General features: G+C 40.5%; 1 protein-coding gene across 3 annotated transcripts in view; it reads left to right on the plus strand.

Moving 5' to 3' along the window:
• Window positions 1–14305, plus strand: part of chrna8 (cholinergic receptor, nicotinic, alpha 8) — a 30698-nt gene extending 16393 nt beyond the window's left edge. For all 3 annotated transcript variants that reach the window (XM_028978210.1, XM_028978213.1, XM_028978211.1), the window contains exons 5-12: window positions 6426–6505; window positions 7233–7400; window positions 9675–9812; window positions 9972–10028; window positions 10791–10877; window positions 11310–11419; window positions 12508–12840; window positions 13375–14305. In XM_028978210.1, coding sequence (XP_028834043.1) covers window positions 6426–6505; window positions 7233–7400; window positions 9675–9812; window positions 9972–10028; window positions 10791–10877; window positions 11310–11419; window positions 12508–12840; window positions 13375–13566 — 1165 coding nt within the window. In that variant the 3' untranslated portion in view covers window positions 13567–14305. The remainder of the gene's footprint in view (window positions 1–6425; window positions 6506–7232; window positions 7401–9674; window positions 9813–9971; window positions 10029–10790; window positions 10878–11309; window positions 11420–12507; window positions 12841–13374) is intronic.
• Window positions 14306–14853: the final 548 nt, after the last annotated feature.

Consider the following 14853-nt stretch of genomic DNA (forward strand, 5'->3'; position numbering starts at 1 on the left):
TTTATGTAATTTTCTTTATTGATAGGCAAGCAAATGCCAAATTCCAATCATATCGCAATATAGATCTCAGTATTGATCATGCAGCCCTGAAATAATAAATGAAAAATATCACAGTCAGTACAAGTAACATTGACAAAGGCTAAAAAATAACAACAATTTGGTAGGATAATTAGTTTATTGAATAATAATGTATTACTTAAGATAAAATATAATTAATATTGTATTTTAGAAGGGCATTTGGGCCTCACAGTGTCTGCCAAGAAATGGAGAGAAATGAAGTTGACGACCCCAATGAAGGGTCTTAAATTTGATGAAAGTGGCCTTAAAAAAGGTCTTTAAAAGTCTTATATTTGGCTTCCTTAAACCTGCAGAAACCCTGGCTGTCATATAAATATATTGAAATGATAACAGAATGAGATGATCTACCGCCAGTAAAAATGGTTTTATAGTTCTTTTATAGTCGGTATAACACATTTACTGAGGCACTAAGGCTTAAACAGTACACTTCAGCAATCAGTTGCATTTGTTTTAAGGATTTCTGATGTCATTCATTGTTTTAAAAATCATAGGGAGGGACAAGCTTCTGGCCCACACTGTCCAAAAGTCTATTACTGCAATCATATATTGGCTAAATATGTTGTGTTGTAAACAGTAATGTATTATGTCTTTATTGTATTATTTTATATGTTTTACCAAACACTGATTAAGAGGTAATGTTGATTAAGTAATAATGATGTTTGAATAGAACAAATCCACAAAGAGTGAAAGCTAAGGTATCTCAAGACAAAAATAAACATGCACACACACACACACACACACACACACACACACACACACACACACACACACACACACAATCCAGTTAAAAGCTCAGGCTTTCTCACTTTGTTAAATTTGCATTAGTAAACTGAAGACCTACTTCTGCTCTCCTCTCATGCGCTTGTGATACTCATGATGTCATCCACCCCCCAAGACATTTCTAACCCATCACAACATCTGCACCATCTGGAGTGACTTGGTGGGAAGTTAATGAAAATAAGTAAATAAATAATCGGTCTGTGCTTAAAGCAGCCTTAAGAGTATTTTCCTGTTTTTACACACACACAGCTGATGTCACATTTACACATATAGCATACATACTGCACACACTAAAGCCTACTGCCCTCGGGCTCTTAATATTTTAATATTAAATAAACTCTTTTAAAAGAATATATCAGTTGGTGAAACAGTAAACTGCATGTGACAGTGACATAAACATGTGTGCCATAGAAATTCACTTTTATATATATTATACAGTGCAATTGAAATGTACTCACATTTCATCACTTTTTCCACATTTTGTTTCCACATTTTGATACAGCCTTAATACAAGATATATTCAATTTATTTTTATCCCTCAGAATTGTACGCACAACACCCCATAATGATAATGTGAAAAAGTTTAATTAGAGTTTTGGCAAATTTATTAATAATAAAAAACAATATATAAGTATTCACAGCTTTTGCCATGAAGGCTGTGTCACCTGATCATACTTGAGATGTTTTTGCATCTTAATTGGAATCAGTCGATCGGACCTGATTTAGAAAGACACACCACACCACCACACACCACACCACACCAAAGACACACCAAACCAGAGCACAAACCAAACATGAAGTCACAGGAATTGTCTGTAGACCTCCGAGATACGATTGTCTCGAGGCGCAAATCTGGGGAAGGTTACAGAAAAACTTCTGTTGCTTTTGAAGGTCCCAATGAGCACAGTGGTCTTCACCATCCGTAAGTAGAAGAAGTTCAAAAACACAACTTCCTCTGCGATCGGTGGAGAAGGACCTTAGTCAGGGAGGTGACCAACACCATCCTTACAGTGAAGCATGGTGGTGGCAACATCATGCTGTGGGGATGTTTCTCAGCTGCAGGAACTGGAAGACTAGTCAGGACAGAGGGAAGGATGACTTGCAGTAATGTACAGAGACACCCTGGATGAAAACATGCTCCAAAATGCTCTTGAACATTATCCTGATGGAGCTTGAGAGGTGCTGCAAAAGAGGAACGGGCCAAACTGGCCAAGGATAGGTGTGCCAAGCTTGTGGCATCATATTCAAAAAAGACCTGTAATTGATGCCAACAGTGCATTGACTAAGTATTGAGCAAAGGCTTTGAATACTTGTTTACATGTGCTTTCTCTTTTTTTTCTAATAAATTTGCCAAAACCTCAAGTCAACTTTTTTGTCATGGCCTGACATTTTGGGATGGTCCGGTCCTGTGTTCCGTGCCGGAGTTTAGTGTTGTCAATGTTGTTGTCCTGATTTCCCTAAGTGTGTGCACCTGATATAAATATATAAAGGTAGTCCTATTGTATCTACTCATTGCATGGATGTCTGTCTGTCTACTTTGTCTTGTATAATGTTCAAAGCAAATCCCCTTTCTTGTGCAAATGCATCATCTGTTCTTCCTGCCATGTCTTGCCGCCATAACATTTTTTCACGTTGTCATTGTGTGTGTAGAATCCTTTGGAAGAAAAAAGCTTTTAATCAATTTTGGACATAACAAAATGTGGAAAAAGTGATTCGCTGTGAATACTTTTCCGGGGTGCACTGTATATAGATACATTTTGGGGGGGCAGTGTGTCGCCAAACTTCAGTATCAGCCAGTGAATTCAGAAGCTTACTACCTTTGGGTAAGATGCAGTCAGACTGTTTTAAACCTGTGCTGCTCCAGTGGGACTGACCCTATAATTAATTAATGTTAGTCACTTTGGATTAGAGCATTGGCTAAATTAGTTAATGGAAATGGACAACAATGGGCCATTGGGCTTTTGTTATTTAAACCTGGCCTTGAGCACTAAAGCAGAATATTAAATCTGTTTACAGGCATTTAGGGTACACTTCAGTGCAGGTAAACTGCGGGATGCAGGGAAACTCTGAACACTGCTGTGTGTTTACTGTGTGTGTATGTGTGTGAGTGTGTGTGAGGGTGAGAGAGAGAGAGACCAAATGAAGGCTCTGGTGCAAGGCAACATGTCTAAAGAGATGAGCGATAAATTATTCATATCATCCTCACTTCATTTCATACGCTCTTACACAATCACACACACACACAAACTGTTTGCAGGTCCCACGGTGACTGCTTGTATCTCACCTCTGAAATGTGACCTGTTTAAAACAACATTTGCAGTCTAGTGTGTGAGGAGGAGAGCGAGAGGAAGGCTTTTCCCCTGCAACCATTTCACTAAAGACAAATTTCATTTAAGTCTCTCTATCAACTGTCCATGTTTGTCAAGCCGCTTATTATATTAGCCAATGTAAATTTTCAGTTCTTTGACTCGGAGCCTGGTCCCTAGGTTTTAAAATGACCTCAAGATTCTTTCTCTTCAACACTTACCAGGGTTGTTGATGGGATATGATGGCATCCACCACCAACCCAGGACTGTAACAAAACCCTTCCTCATTTCCACCAGTCATCTACTCTCTTCTTCACATGGTGTGACCCATCTGTCTGTTGCCCTCTTACTGATGCTCTGCCTGGTCTTGTCAGTGGTTCTCTTGTGTCTTCCTTTGCGTTTTTAAATGTAATGATGTAGCTATTTAAATGGCAAACTATGCCCAGTGAATGAATCCGACCTCACTTCAGTTCCAGATGATTCCAGATCGTTCAAATGTGAAGACCCTGATTAAAGATCTCCTGAAATGAAAACAGATTTAACATTAATACGAGTTCCGAGTTGCCCTAGCCTGTCTATGATCCTGCAGTGGCTAGAAATGGCAATATGTGTAAAGAGAGCATTTGGTCATTCTGCTTCGTGCTCAGAAACACAGGTGAATACAGTGAGGAAATAATACACATAGAAGGTTGGACATGAGGTCTAGGTACACTTTGTCTTACGTTCGGCCTGTCAGTGCCAGAGTCACTTGTGTCAGAAGCTACTTTTCAAATATATTATTAATGCAAAAAAAGTGTTACTAATTAACAGGAACCAGAAAACCACAAAGCCACAGGTTCAAACGCCACTTACTACTACTACAGTGTCCCTGAGCAAGACACTAAAACCTGAGTGTCTCCAGGAAGACACTGTAAGTTTGTCTGGACAAGGCGTCTGCCAAATGCTGTAAATGTAAATACAAGTTAAGTCCAGAAACTTTAAGTACAGCAACATACGTTTTGCAAGGCTGTAAGGGGCAGAAGAGCCATTATGACAGGGGCAGTGGTGACCTAGCAGGTAAGGAAGTAATCAGAGTAATCAGACTCGTAATCAGAAGGTTGCTGGTTCGAATCTTGAACTGCCAAGGTGCCCCTGAGGTGCCCTTGATCAAGGTACCGTCCCCACACACTGCTCCACGCCTTTCATGGCTGCCCCCTGCTCACTAAGGTGATGCAACAATTTCACCTTTAAGGAAACACCAGTAAAAAAGTCCGTGTAAGGCTGTGAAGCGCGCAGCAGCTTGTGTAGCTGTTGTGTTCAGTTCCCCAACTTGTTATAAAATGCAGTAAAAGTTACCACAGCATGATACATATTTAGTTTACATTACAAAAGTTGTTGCTAGAATATTTGAATATCGATCGTCAGCAATAACAATATTATTTTTCCTGAAGGCACTGTTTTTTGGAAGAGCAGCGATTAATGACGTGGGTTTGTGAGTTTGAATCCCAGCTTGGACCTTGTGTGTGTAGTGTTTGCATGCTCTCCTTGTATTGGTGTGGGTTTCCTCTGGGTCCTCCAGTTTCCTCCAAAGGCATGTACAATAGGTGTATAAGCGACTTTTAATTGTCTGTAGGTATGAGTGAATTGTGTGTGTGTGTGTGTGTGTGAGTGTGTGTGTGCTCTGCAGTGGCCTGGTCTTTGGCCGCAGCAACCTTGAGTATCAGGACTGAGAGGTAATTGAATGTGAGTGGGTGAATTAAGGGCTCTGAGTTGAACTCAGGAGCCACATACTCCGTAATAAAACCCTGTGATGTTAATGGCATCTCAACGTCAATAAAGAAATCCAGGTTTCTTTCTGACTAAAACTTGGTGGCAGGAAGTCACGGTCAAAGCAATTTGGTGACGCAAATTTCACTTCCATTCTCATTGATTTCATTGAAAGCTGTTCCTTACTTTTTACTTCTCTTTAATATGCTCATTAATAAAACCTTAATAGGACAATACCAGTTATGCACAGATATAAAGTCTTCATTGCTCACTGATGCGCAGTGTTGATGTACAGTGGGTTACTGCCATATGTTTTGCCCTTTACACACTGAGCGGCGTGGCCTTTAATCTAAATTATGCTATGTACTTAATGTGACAGGAAATGATGCAGGAGGCACTCATCCCACTTCTTGTCTCATAAGTGCTGATAAACAACAGCAGTAAAAACAAGATAATAGATGAAAGTTGCTCTCAGGCCGCTTATAACAGGAGCTCCTGCCAAAGCACTTTTCCCAAAATATGGCATCTGTCCGCACTGTGCTCCCCATAACAATAAAGCTTAATGACTGCCAGTCGGGTTTGACTTTGAATGAGAAGTTTTTACTGAACCTGAACTTATTACAATAAAATATGGAAAATACACAAGTTGAGCAGTGTTTAACCAGGGGGAGGCTGTTCAATTTTATCAGTGATATTTGTATAAGTCGTATAGGCTGTGCATTTACCACTTTATACATCAAGCAAACCAGACTTGTTTCATCCTTTGTGTTATTTGAAAGAATTGGAATTGTGGCAGGAATAGTTGGTGTGTGTTCTGCTTTTAAAATGTGTTGCTTCTTTAATGATAGGCCTGTTATTATGTATGGTGACTTTGTATGGTTTTGTGCTGAGGCTGGTGCTTTAAAATAGCTGGGGCACATTTGTATTCTTCTGTACTTCTGCGTCTGTTGTGATTTACATCTAATTAGGAATAAAGGACACAACACCCCATGGTAATACTCTAATGTTTCAGAATAAAGATAAGGGCCTGATTTATCAGACCTGGGGAAAAGCGGCCACCCCCAGGTGACAATAATGGAGTGTAAAGTCAGCACTGTTGGTAAAGCTAATTAAGTCTTTAGGAAGGAAAAGGGAATAAAAGTGTTCAAAACGGACCAATTACCAATTTAATATTTTAAGATTTTTTAAAAAATTATGCAGTTTATAACAGTGGAATGAATTATAATTCAGGATCAGGCTTGTGAACCGGATTGGCATAAAGCTGTAAAACGGTTCCTATCTTTAATGTGACCTATAATCTGTACACTTTTCTTCAGATCACCAAAACCTGGAATTTTTATAAATTTTTAAACCATCAAAAAAAATCAACATTATTCAATATATCAGCTCATCAGCCTTCATGACCTTCACTGTAGTACCTCCAACTTTTTTATACTCTGCATTAGAAGAACCTGTGTCTTGCTGTGATGTAACCTGATTAGACTGAATAATAACTTCTTGTTTGGTCTTGCGCAGTGCTGATGAGAGATTTGATGCCACCTTCCACACCAACGTGCTTGTAAATGCTTCTGGGGCATGCCAGTACATCCCGCCTGGTGAGAGACCCTTGCTCAAATCTGTACATGCATGTTGAATGTCCCTGTTCAATTCCCAGTATATTAATATAATATAATACAATGATTGTAGAGGAGTCTGCACAATGAGTGTGTCGAGCACATTCTTTATTTAATCCCAGTTTATATTTTTTGACTTATTGATTCTAATTCTTGTTCATGAAAAGCAATACACAGAAAATGTGTTTCAATTAGAAACATATTATATTATTTATATTATGGGTAATTAAGTTAATACAGTGTGATCAGTTGTGCCATTGTGATGGTCTGTAGTCTGTCGCACTGCACTGTTGTAAACTTTACTGCTGGGTCAGCTCATGGTAAGATCCATAATTGGTTAAAGAAGAGAACAAGCTGTTAAAACTTAAAACAGACACTTAAAACAGAGGCTGAGAGAAAGAACGTGTGAAATGGAGACAAGACAGAAGGCAAATGGAAAGAATGAAAACAGAGCAAGTGAGAAAAGCACAATGGATTGGACAGAAAGCAGCACTGAAGTGTTAAAAGCACTAACTGGAGATGAATGATATGCTTGAAGTGCAGGATGGTGATGTTCAGTCCGTGCTCAGATATAAACAGAGAGCAGAATAAATTACCTTAATGCTATGACTGTTTAAATATGGATGTATATGTATTTCAAGAGATGGATTAAGTGTAAGTTATGCATATTTACCAGTGATATATCTTTGTGTGTGTGTGTTTGTTTCAGGGATTCTGAAGAGCACGTGTTATATTGACGTACGCTGGTTCCCTTTTGACGTTCAAAAGTGTGATCTGAAGTTTGGTTCCTGGACCCACAACGGCTGGCTGCTGGACCTGCAGATGGGGGCTGTGGACATCTCCACCTACATACCAAATGGAGAGTGGGATTTAGTGGGTGAGCACACGATGCACACGATGCACACAACAAAATGTGTCCTCTGCTTTTTTTAATTACCTTAGGTGAGCAGTGGGCATCCATGACAGGCGCCCTGTCATTCTGATTACGGGGCCGCTTTCTTAACCACTAGGCCACCACTCTAAGTCCGTTACAAATTGTAAGTCCCTCTGGATAAGGAGCTGTAGATACAAACATGTAACTGCAACTACAAACAAAACATGTCAGTAGCACTTTTTGTCTATATTTGCTATGATTGTGAAACCCAAAATGTGGCACCAACCCATACACAAGACCCGATGACTTGTGTGTGAAGTTTGTGATTGGTGATGCATGTAAGTGCTCTTTCTCACCCCCAGGGGTCAGTTTTTGAACCTGTTGTATGCCACGTATAGTGGTATTCGGTATATGTTTTCAGCCCATATCTTTTTTTTTATTATTAAAAATCACGCCATGTCATGCACATGTGCCTCATGCTTCCCTTATGGCATGATAATCACAGGGCATATTTTATAGAAAATATTAGCAGATATATATTTGTGTTTGAATGAACTAAATCAACATTTGATTTCATGAACAAGCCGTACTTCCCATTATCCACCTCTGGAGTCCCTCACACTTCACATGGTTCACATGTTGGGCACACTTCTCCCCACCTGGCCTCAAACTTCGGTCTCAAGGACACCAAACATGCCCTTGGTATTTTCAAGCAGAGAGCATACTCAGCAATAGTGGATGTGTGTGTATTCTGGAAGATGTGTTGAGATATGTGTGTATTGATTTGTGTTCTGCTTGTATCACCTCAGAGCCGCGTGAGGTTACTGTATATAAACACACTCATCCACTCTGACTTGCTGTCAGCTTTTAGACTGACACACATCTCCCCACTGAGCAAAATCCCAACATAATCGTCCGCTCAGTGCATACTGATGCCTGACATATGCGTGTCAATCCATTCTAATTCAGTAAGGCTTGAACTGTGTGCACACTACATATACATATATTTCCTATACAATTACAGATATTTAGGAAGACATATTATTTCTTGTTTTTTTTCCTGGAAGCACAATATGCAGTAAATTATTCTAAAAAGTGAGACATAAAACCACAGTCATTTGTTAGTTTTGATTTGCATTCAGAAGAGTTGTTTACCATTCAAATGAGGAATTAATGCATAACTTCATTTGGCAAAAATAGGGTAAAAATATGAAATTTGTGGAACAAATAGGAAGGGAGCTGGCAGGATTGTCCAGAGGGTAATTATCTGCTGATTAGCTGACGATTAACCAGTCCAGTGCATTTCTCCATCTTCATGTCTTTCACTCGCCCCTACTGGTTGGCACAGTGACCCGTACCTGGGTCTGTCTGACAGATGGTCATCGTGTGTGTGTGTGAGTATATGATGGTTGGATTCACACAATGCTTTCCTGCTGCTGCTTGCATCGTGCCAGGTTTGGGGGCATGGCCAACCAGTGAGGGCAGAGACACGAGCTGGCAAACACACACACACACACACACACACACACACACACACACACACACACACAAACAGGTGTATGCTGCTAATCCACAGAGGACACAATTTACTTTGAAGTGATTGCTTTTGAACCAATCAAGTTAAAGTGTGAAATCTACATGAAGGCTCCCATTTGGAATTAATTATTTTCATTTAAAAATTAAAAATAGCTTAATTATTTTAATGCACTCTAGGGCCAGAGTGTGACAGAAAGAAAGGAAATGCACACACACACTCACACACACATGCTTTATGCCAAAACCTCCTTAGAATTAATAAGTGATATGAAATTGATCTGTTGATGGTTTGGCATCTTTGCCATAAAGTGAAATGCTTGTGCATGTTTACGGGAAATATCAGAAAATATCTTTCTTGCATTGCCTCCTTTGATTCTGATGCATGAGTAACGCCTGACTCTGATGCATTGATTTTCAGCCCTCGGAGGCCACTGTCAGATTAGATTGCGGCACATGAAGACATACCCAACAAAAACGACAAGGACAAACACTATTACAGAATTAATCAAATCTGTATTAATCATGTTTGGCTTGCTGTGAGCTGACGTGGATTAGAGTTCAAGGTGTGTGGTTTATGGGGGCAGCTTCTCCCCATACTTTCAGTCATGAGAAATCAGAAGAAGTGGATCAATTTGAGAGGCTGTCGAGAACTACACATTTTCAGTTTAAGAAGTATTTCTGCAGATTCGAGAATGCAGATGGTCTGTGTGTGTGTGTGTGTGTGTGTGTATGTGTTTGTAGATGTCCCATCCAAACGTAACGAGCTGTATTATGAGTGCTGTAAGGAGCCGTATCCTGATGTGACGTTCACAGTGACGATGCGCCGACGCACTCTTTACTACGGCCTGAACCTGCTCATTCCCTGTGTGCTGATTTCAGGTGAAATGCACACTCATTCTCACAATAACACACAGTCATTCTCAGGCACACACTCATGCACTGTAAAGAGTACTTTTTAAATGACACTTTTATCAGTTCTTTGTTTCAATAGACACACATATTCAGGATATGCTGACAATGCCTTCTGTATTCATATAGGTCTTGCCCTGTTGGTGTTTTTGCTTCCTGCAGATTCAGGAGAGAAGATATCACTAGGTACTGCACACACACACACACACACACACACACAATTGTGTTTGTTAGGCATTGTAGCTACCTCTACAAGTTTATTTTAGTTTTTCTTAATGAAATGTCAATGTCTGACACCAATGGACCATAAACACATGACCCTATAAGGTATGAGAGAAATATGGACCGGTGCAACAATCTGTCATTTTAGGAATCAGAACCATGGGCAGCTCCTCTTTGTTCGAAATTTATTCAGGCAGCTATATGAAACCAACACATGGAATGGTTAAAATGGATTTTATCCTTATCCTGATTCTAATAATCATTCCCAGGTTCTGTCAATTGGGAGTTTTTTGCTTGGGAGTTTTGAGTTTGAGCTTTTGAAAGCTTAAGGCATTGACTCAGGGCATCACTGTCCTGGTGGCATCTATCTGGGTCAGGTGGTCTGGCGTCTGCAGCTCACCTGCTATACTCTATATCATGACTGACCTCCTTCCTGTCAAATGTGTCATACCTCTCTTTATGAATGGAGCTCTATGGCTCATGGCTTTCTTCGCTGTGCATTAAAAGAAAAGGGAAGGGGTCTAGGTGACCGAGGTGTTGACTGGAGGATGGTGGATTGGGTGGACCACCTTGACTATCCCGACACCCATTCTATGTATTTGTTCCACGCGGCTCTGCCACTAATAACACTATTGAGAACTTAGTAACAAGGAGGAGGTGTCTAAGGTGACTTCAAGTAAATCACACTGATGGCAAATTAAATTCTTCACCCCTGGTCTCTGTCAGGCATCACTGTGCTGCTGTCCCTCACAGTTTTCATGCTGCTGGTGGCTGAGATCATGCCGGCTACGTCAGACTCTGTGCCTCTCATAGGTGTGTAAACACATACATACACATTTGTTAGGCTCTTGAATTACAAATCCTAACTATAATGGAAGAAAGTTGCAGGTTTATCAACCGGTGACTGGTGTTACAACTGCTTGGAGATGAAACGGTTGTGCTCACTCATTTGCAAGTGGGACATATGGGGGGTATGGAATATGTCATACAGAGTTATTACCTAGATTTTATGGCAGTGGACATGTCTATTTGCATATCTACTGCCTACGTGACTAATGCTTTATGATAACAGGCCCTCCGGCAGATCATGCCTGGTTATGAAGAGTCTTCAAACGCACATGCACCATACACACTACAGAATATATATAAATGTAAATGTGTATGGATGGACGGGTTGGTAATGTATATGTTTGTGTAAGGTGAAGTGGTCACATTTTGACTGCTTTGTGTGTGTTGTCTCTACAGCGCAGTACTTTGCAAGCACTATGGTGATTGTGGGCTTGTCAGTAGTTGTCACAGTGCTGGTGCTGCAGTTCCACCACCATGACCCCCAGGGAGGGAAGATCCCAAAATGGGTATGTCCTAAAGTCTGTGTGTGACATTCATGCCCTCTGAGACTTTTTGGCAATGTGTGTATGTCTCAGGATTTACGTCTCTGTGCGTGTATATATATGTGTGTGTGTGTCTGTATGTGTGTGTGTTAGAGAGAGAGAGAGAGACAAATAAAAAATTTAAACGTGTCTCTAATCCTCAAAAGTGTCCTATGTCAAAGTGGCTTTTCATCTGCTTAACACACACACAGACTCATGCTTCCAGAAGTCTCTCTAAGCACCAACTGTTTATATTTAGGACCTCAAACAATAGAAACCTGCTGTTGTGTCAGAGGTATAGGCCATACCCTGGCTACGTTATTACCGTCGAAGCTCTGCCTTCCACCTGACCCCGTACCCACCACGAACAGCCAAGCTAATGGCTTTCAGCTTTTCAGCCTTCAGCCTCATATACACAACTCCATTTTTGGCTGCATTAGGAACCTCCACATTATCAGTTCAGATGGCATGGCCTGTTATGTTCATGGGTAAACTCATCGAGAATGGAATTCATGTTATGCATATTTATGCTTCCTATTTTTATCTGTGGCAGGCTATTTGCTCACATGGACAATAATTTGATTATTATCCTGTACATTATGATTATGTCACTCCTGTGGCCCAGGGGCACGCTGGGTCCCCATTTAGAACGGGGTCACAGGTGAAGTCAGCACAACTAAAGATTGTGGTCTTGGCATGCAACAATAATCATGGGACAACATCATTAAGGGGACATTTTTGTAGTGAACACAATGTATAGGATACATACAGCAAACAGAGAAGATAGGGTTGAGCATAGTGGATAATTGGGGCTCAAGGCCATGCAAAAAGCTGAGCCATGCTTAAAGCTGTAACTTTTGGCATCTTTGCACAAATTATGTGAGCATATGGTGCATTTATTTTCTGATTTTAAACATCAATTTGCACTACTTACCAATACTACAGTAAAATTGTTCTGTCCAGTGAATATTTGGGCAGACACTGTAGTAGAAGTATACTTCGATTGCTAATCTTGGGGGATATTTACTTATGTACTGGCCACCTAATTGTTTCCTGTGTTTATGTAACGTGAGGTTCGGGTGGTGCTGCTGAACTGGTGTGCCTGGTTCCTCCGCATGAAGAAGCCAGGGGAATCCCGCGTGGAGGGTGGCGAGAGCAGTACTTTTAAGTACGGCCCCCCTTCCACCCCTCAGCACAGCGCCAGCAGCATCCAGATGGGTGCTGTGCCAGGCCAGCCAGGGGGCACCAACGGGCACATGAACCTCTACTTCGGCTACCACTCCATGGATGAGGGCTGTGACTCAGGGGTGGTGTGCGGGCGGACAAATGGCTCCCCCCATGAGGAACAGGAGGGTGGGCGTGTTCTGGGCGAGAGAATTCCAGAGCTGCAGCGCATCATGGAGGAGGTGTGTATGTCAATGTGACTGTGTGCATGAGTGACAGTCTCTAGGGCACCTTCATTTACATATTTGTAATATGTCACATCTCTGTAGTTGTTCTAAATTGTATGCACACACACACACACATGCACACACACACACATGCATACAAAATATAAGAAACTGTGGGATGCAGTCTTATTTTTTTTTTTACAATATAATACCAAATAGGAAATAGTGGTGCTATAACAGTGCTACACTTAGTTCCAAACTATGTTACCCATTTGTTAATCATTTTTGTTAATCATTACAATAATAATAACTGAATAATAATAATCTATTTAAAAGTACAGTTATGTGAAAACAATTAGGACATCCCATTATATATGTAGTTTCTTTAAAAAAAAACACAAAAGGTTTTTAAATGATGTTTGTTGTGCAAATTGGATCACATGTCCAAAAACAGGAAACAAAAATACACTTTAACTAATGAATACACACACATGACTGTATCATAGTTTTGATATAGTGCCATGTAGCCAGATTTTCTCTCTGTGGCAGGTGTCGTACATTGCACGGCGTTTCCGGGAGCAGGACGAGGGCGAGGCTGTATGCAGCGAGTGGAAGTTTGCGGCGGCCGTGGTGGACCGCCTATGCCTGGTGGCCTTCTCTCTTTTCTCCATCATCTGCACCTTCACCATCCTCATGTCCGCCCCCAACTTCATCGAGGCCGTCTCCAAGGACTTCACCTAATCCCCTTCACCTAAACAATGCTAGACGATGTCTCACGTCTTCACTCCGTAATGAACGTGCCCTTAGAGCGTGGGGATGTCTGTCCTGCCTTTTCATAGTTTTGCAAAACTGGCTCTTTTTTTCAATTTGATTTTGTGTTTCTATATTTGGAGACACTTCTTCTGCAAAATCTTGGCTGTATCTGAAAGGATTTGACAAATGAGTGTATATGAGTGTGTGTGTGTGTGTGTGTGTGTGTGTGTGTGTGTGTTCTCTGTCCACATATACCATTGATTTCTTAATTATTTCTGTTTCATGAGATATCATAACAATGAGCCCACACTGACTGGGGGAGAAGTTGTGTTTTCATACGAACTGCCTGGCTTTAATTCCCCTCTGAGGTGAAACTGCGAAGCTTTCATCCACCAACAAATTCACTGTGACATTTTAAAGCTTTATATGTATTCAACAGTTGCAACTGTGACTGCGGGCGTTTCTGGGGCGTAACCCATTAACACTTCCCTAGCCAGTGGTGGAATGTTTGTACCATGTAGCATAAAGTTATGGGCTTTAACATACATGCAATGTTTAAGCCAAACCAATTTCACATGCAATGTTTTTGGCCATTTCAGTCTTTTTAATGTGTGGTTTATCAACCTTTTAGTTCATTATTTTTTTTTTGTATTTATTCATTTGTAGGGTCACCGTGTTGAGCATACTCACTGTACGTTTCTCTGTTGAACTTTTCTGTTTGTTGCCTCTTTCCCAAAGTGTGCAGTGTATCTTAATCATTTAAGGTGTATAAAACAATGCTTATACTATATGTTAGGTTTTATTAGAAAATATAGATTTGAAATAAAAAAAGACACATAAAAAAAACAAAGATCTATTCACTTGGCTATATTTTTATTTTTGTGTCCATCTAAAACAATTTATACAGTGCTGCTAGAGAGTATGTGAACCCCATTGAGCAGTTTAGATGTTTCTGTTGTTTTACTGTGATTTTCTTATTTTATCATCACCAGTTTTTAAGTATGAAATGTCAGATATATGTTCATCAATTGCATGTACTTGTTTAGTGGGACTTGTTTAAGTAGCTCAAAACTTTAAGCTGGCCTGCACTAATTAAAAGATAGAGGAAAGCAACCAAACCACTGTGGTCCCATACAAATCAGAAATGCCAAGAGCAAAAGCAAAATCCGTGGACATGAAGAACAGTCTGGGGAGGGCTATAAGACCATCCATCCACTGTAAGACAGATACATTCCAAATAGAGGGCCTTCAACATGACAGCAACTTTGCCTAGAC

Source organism: Denticeps clupeoides, chromosome 4, assembly GCF_900700375.1.
Source record: "Denticeps clupeoides chromosome 4, fDenClu1.1, whole genome shotgun sequence".
In the NCBI taxonomy this organism is placed as follows: Eukaryota; Metazoa; Chordata; class Actinopteri; order Clupeiformes; family Denticipitidae; genus Denticeps; species Denticeps clupeoides.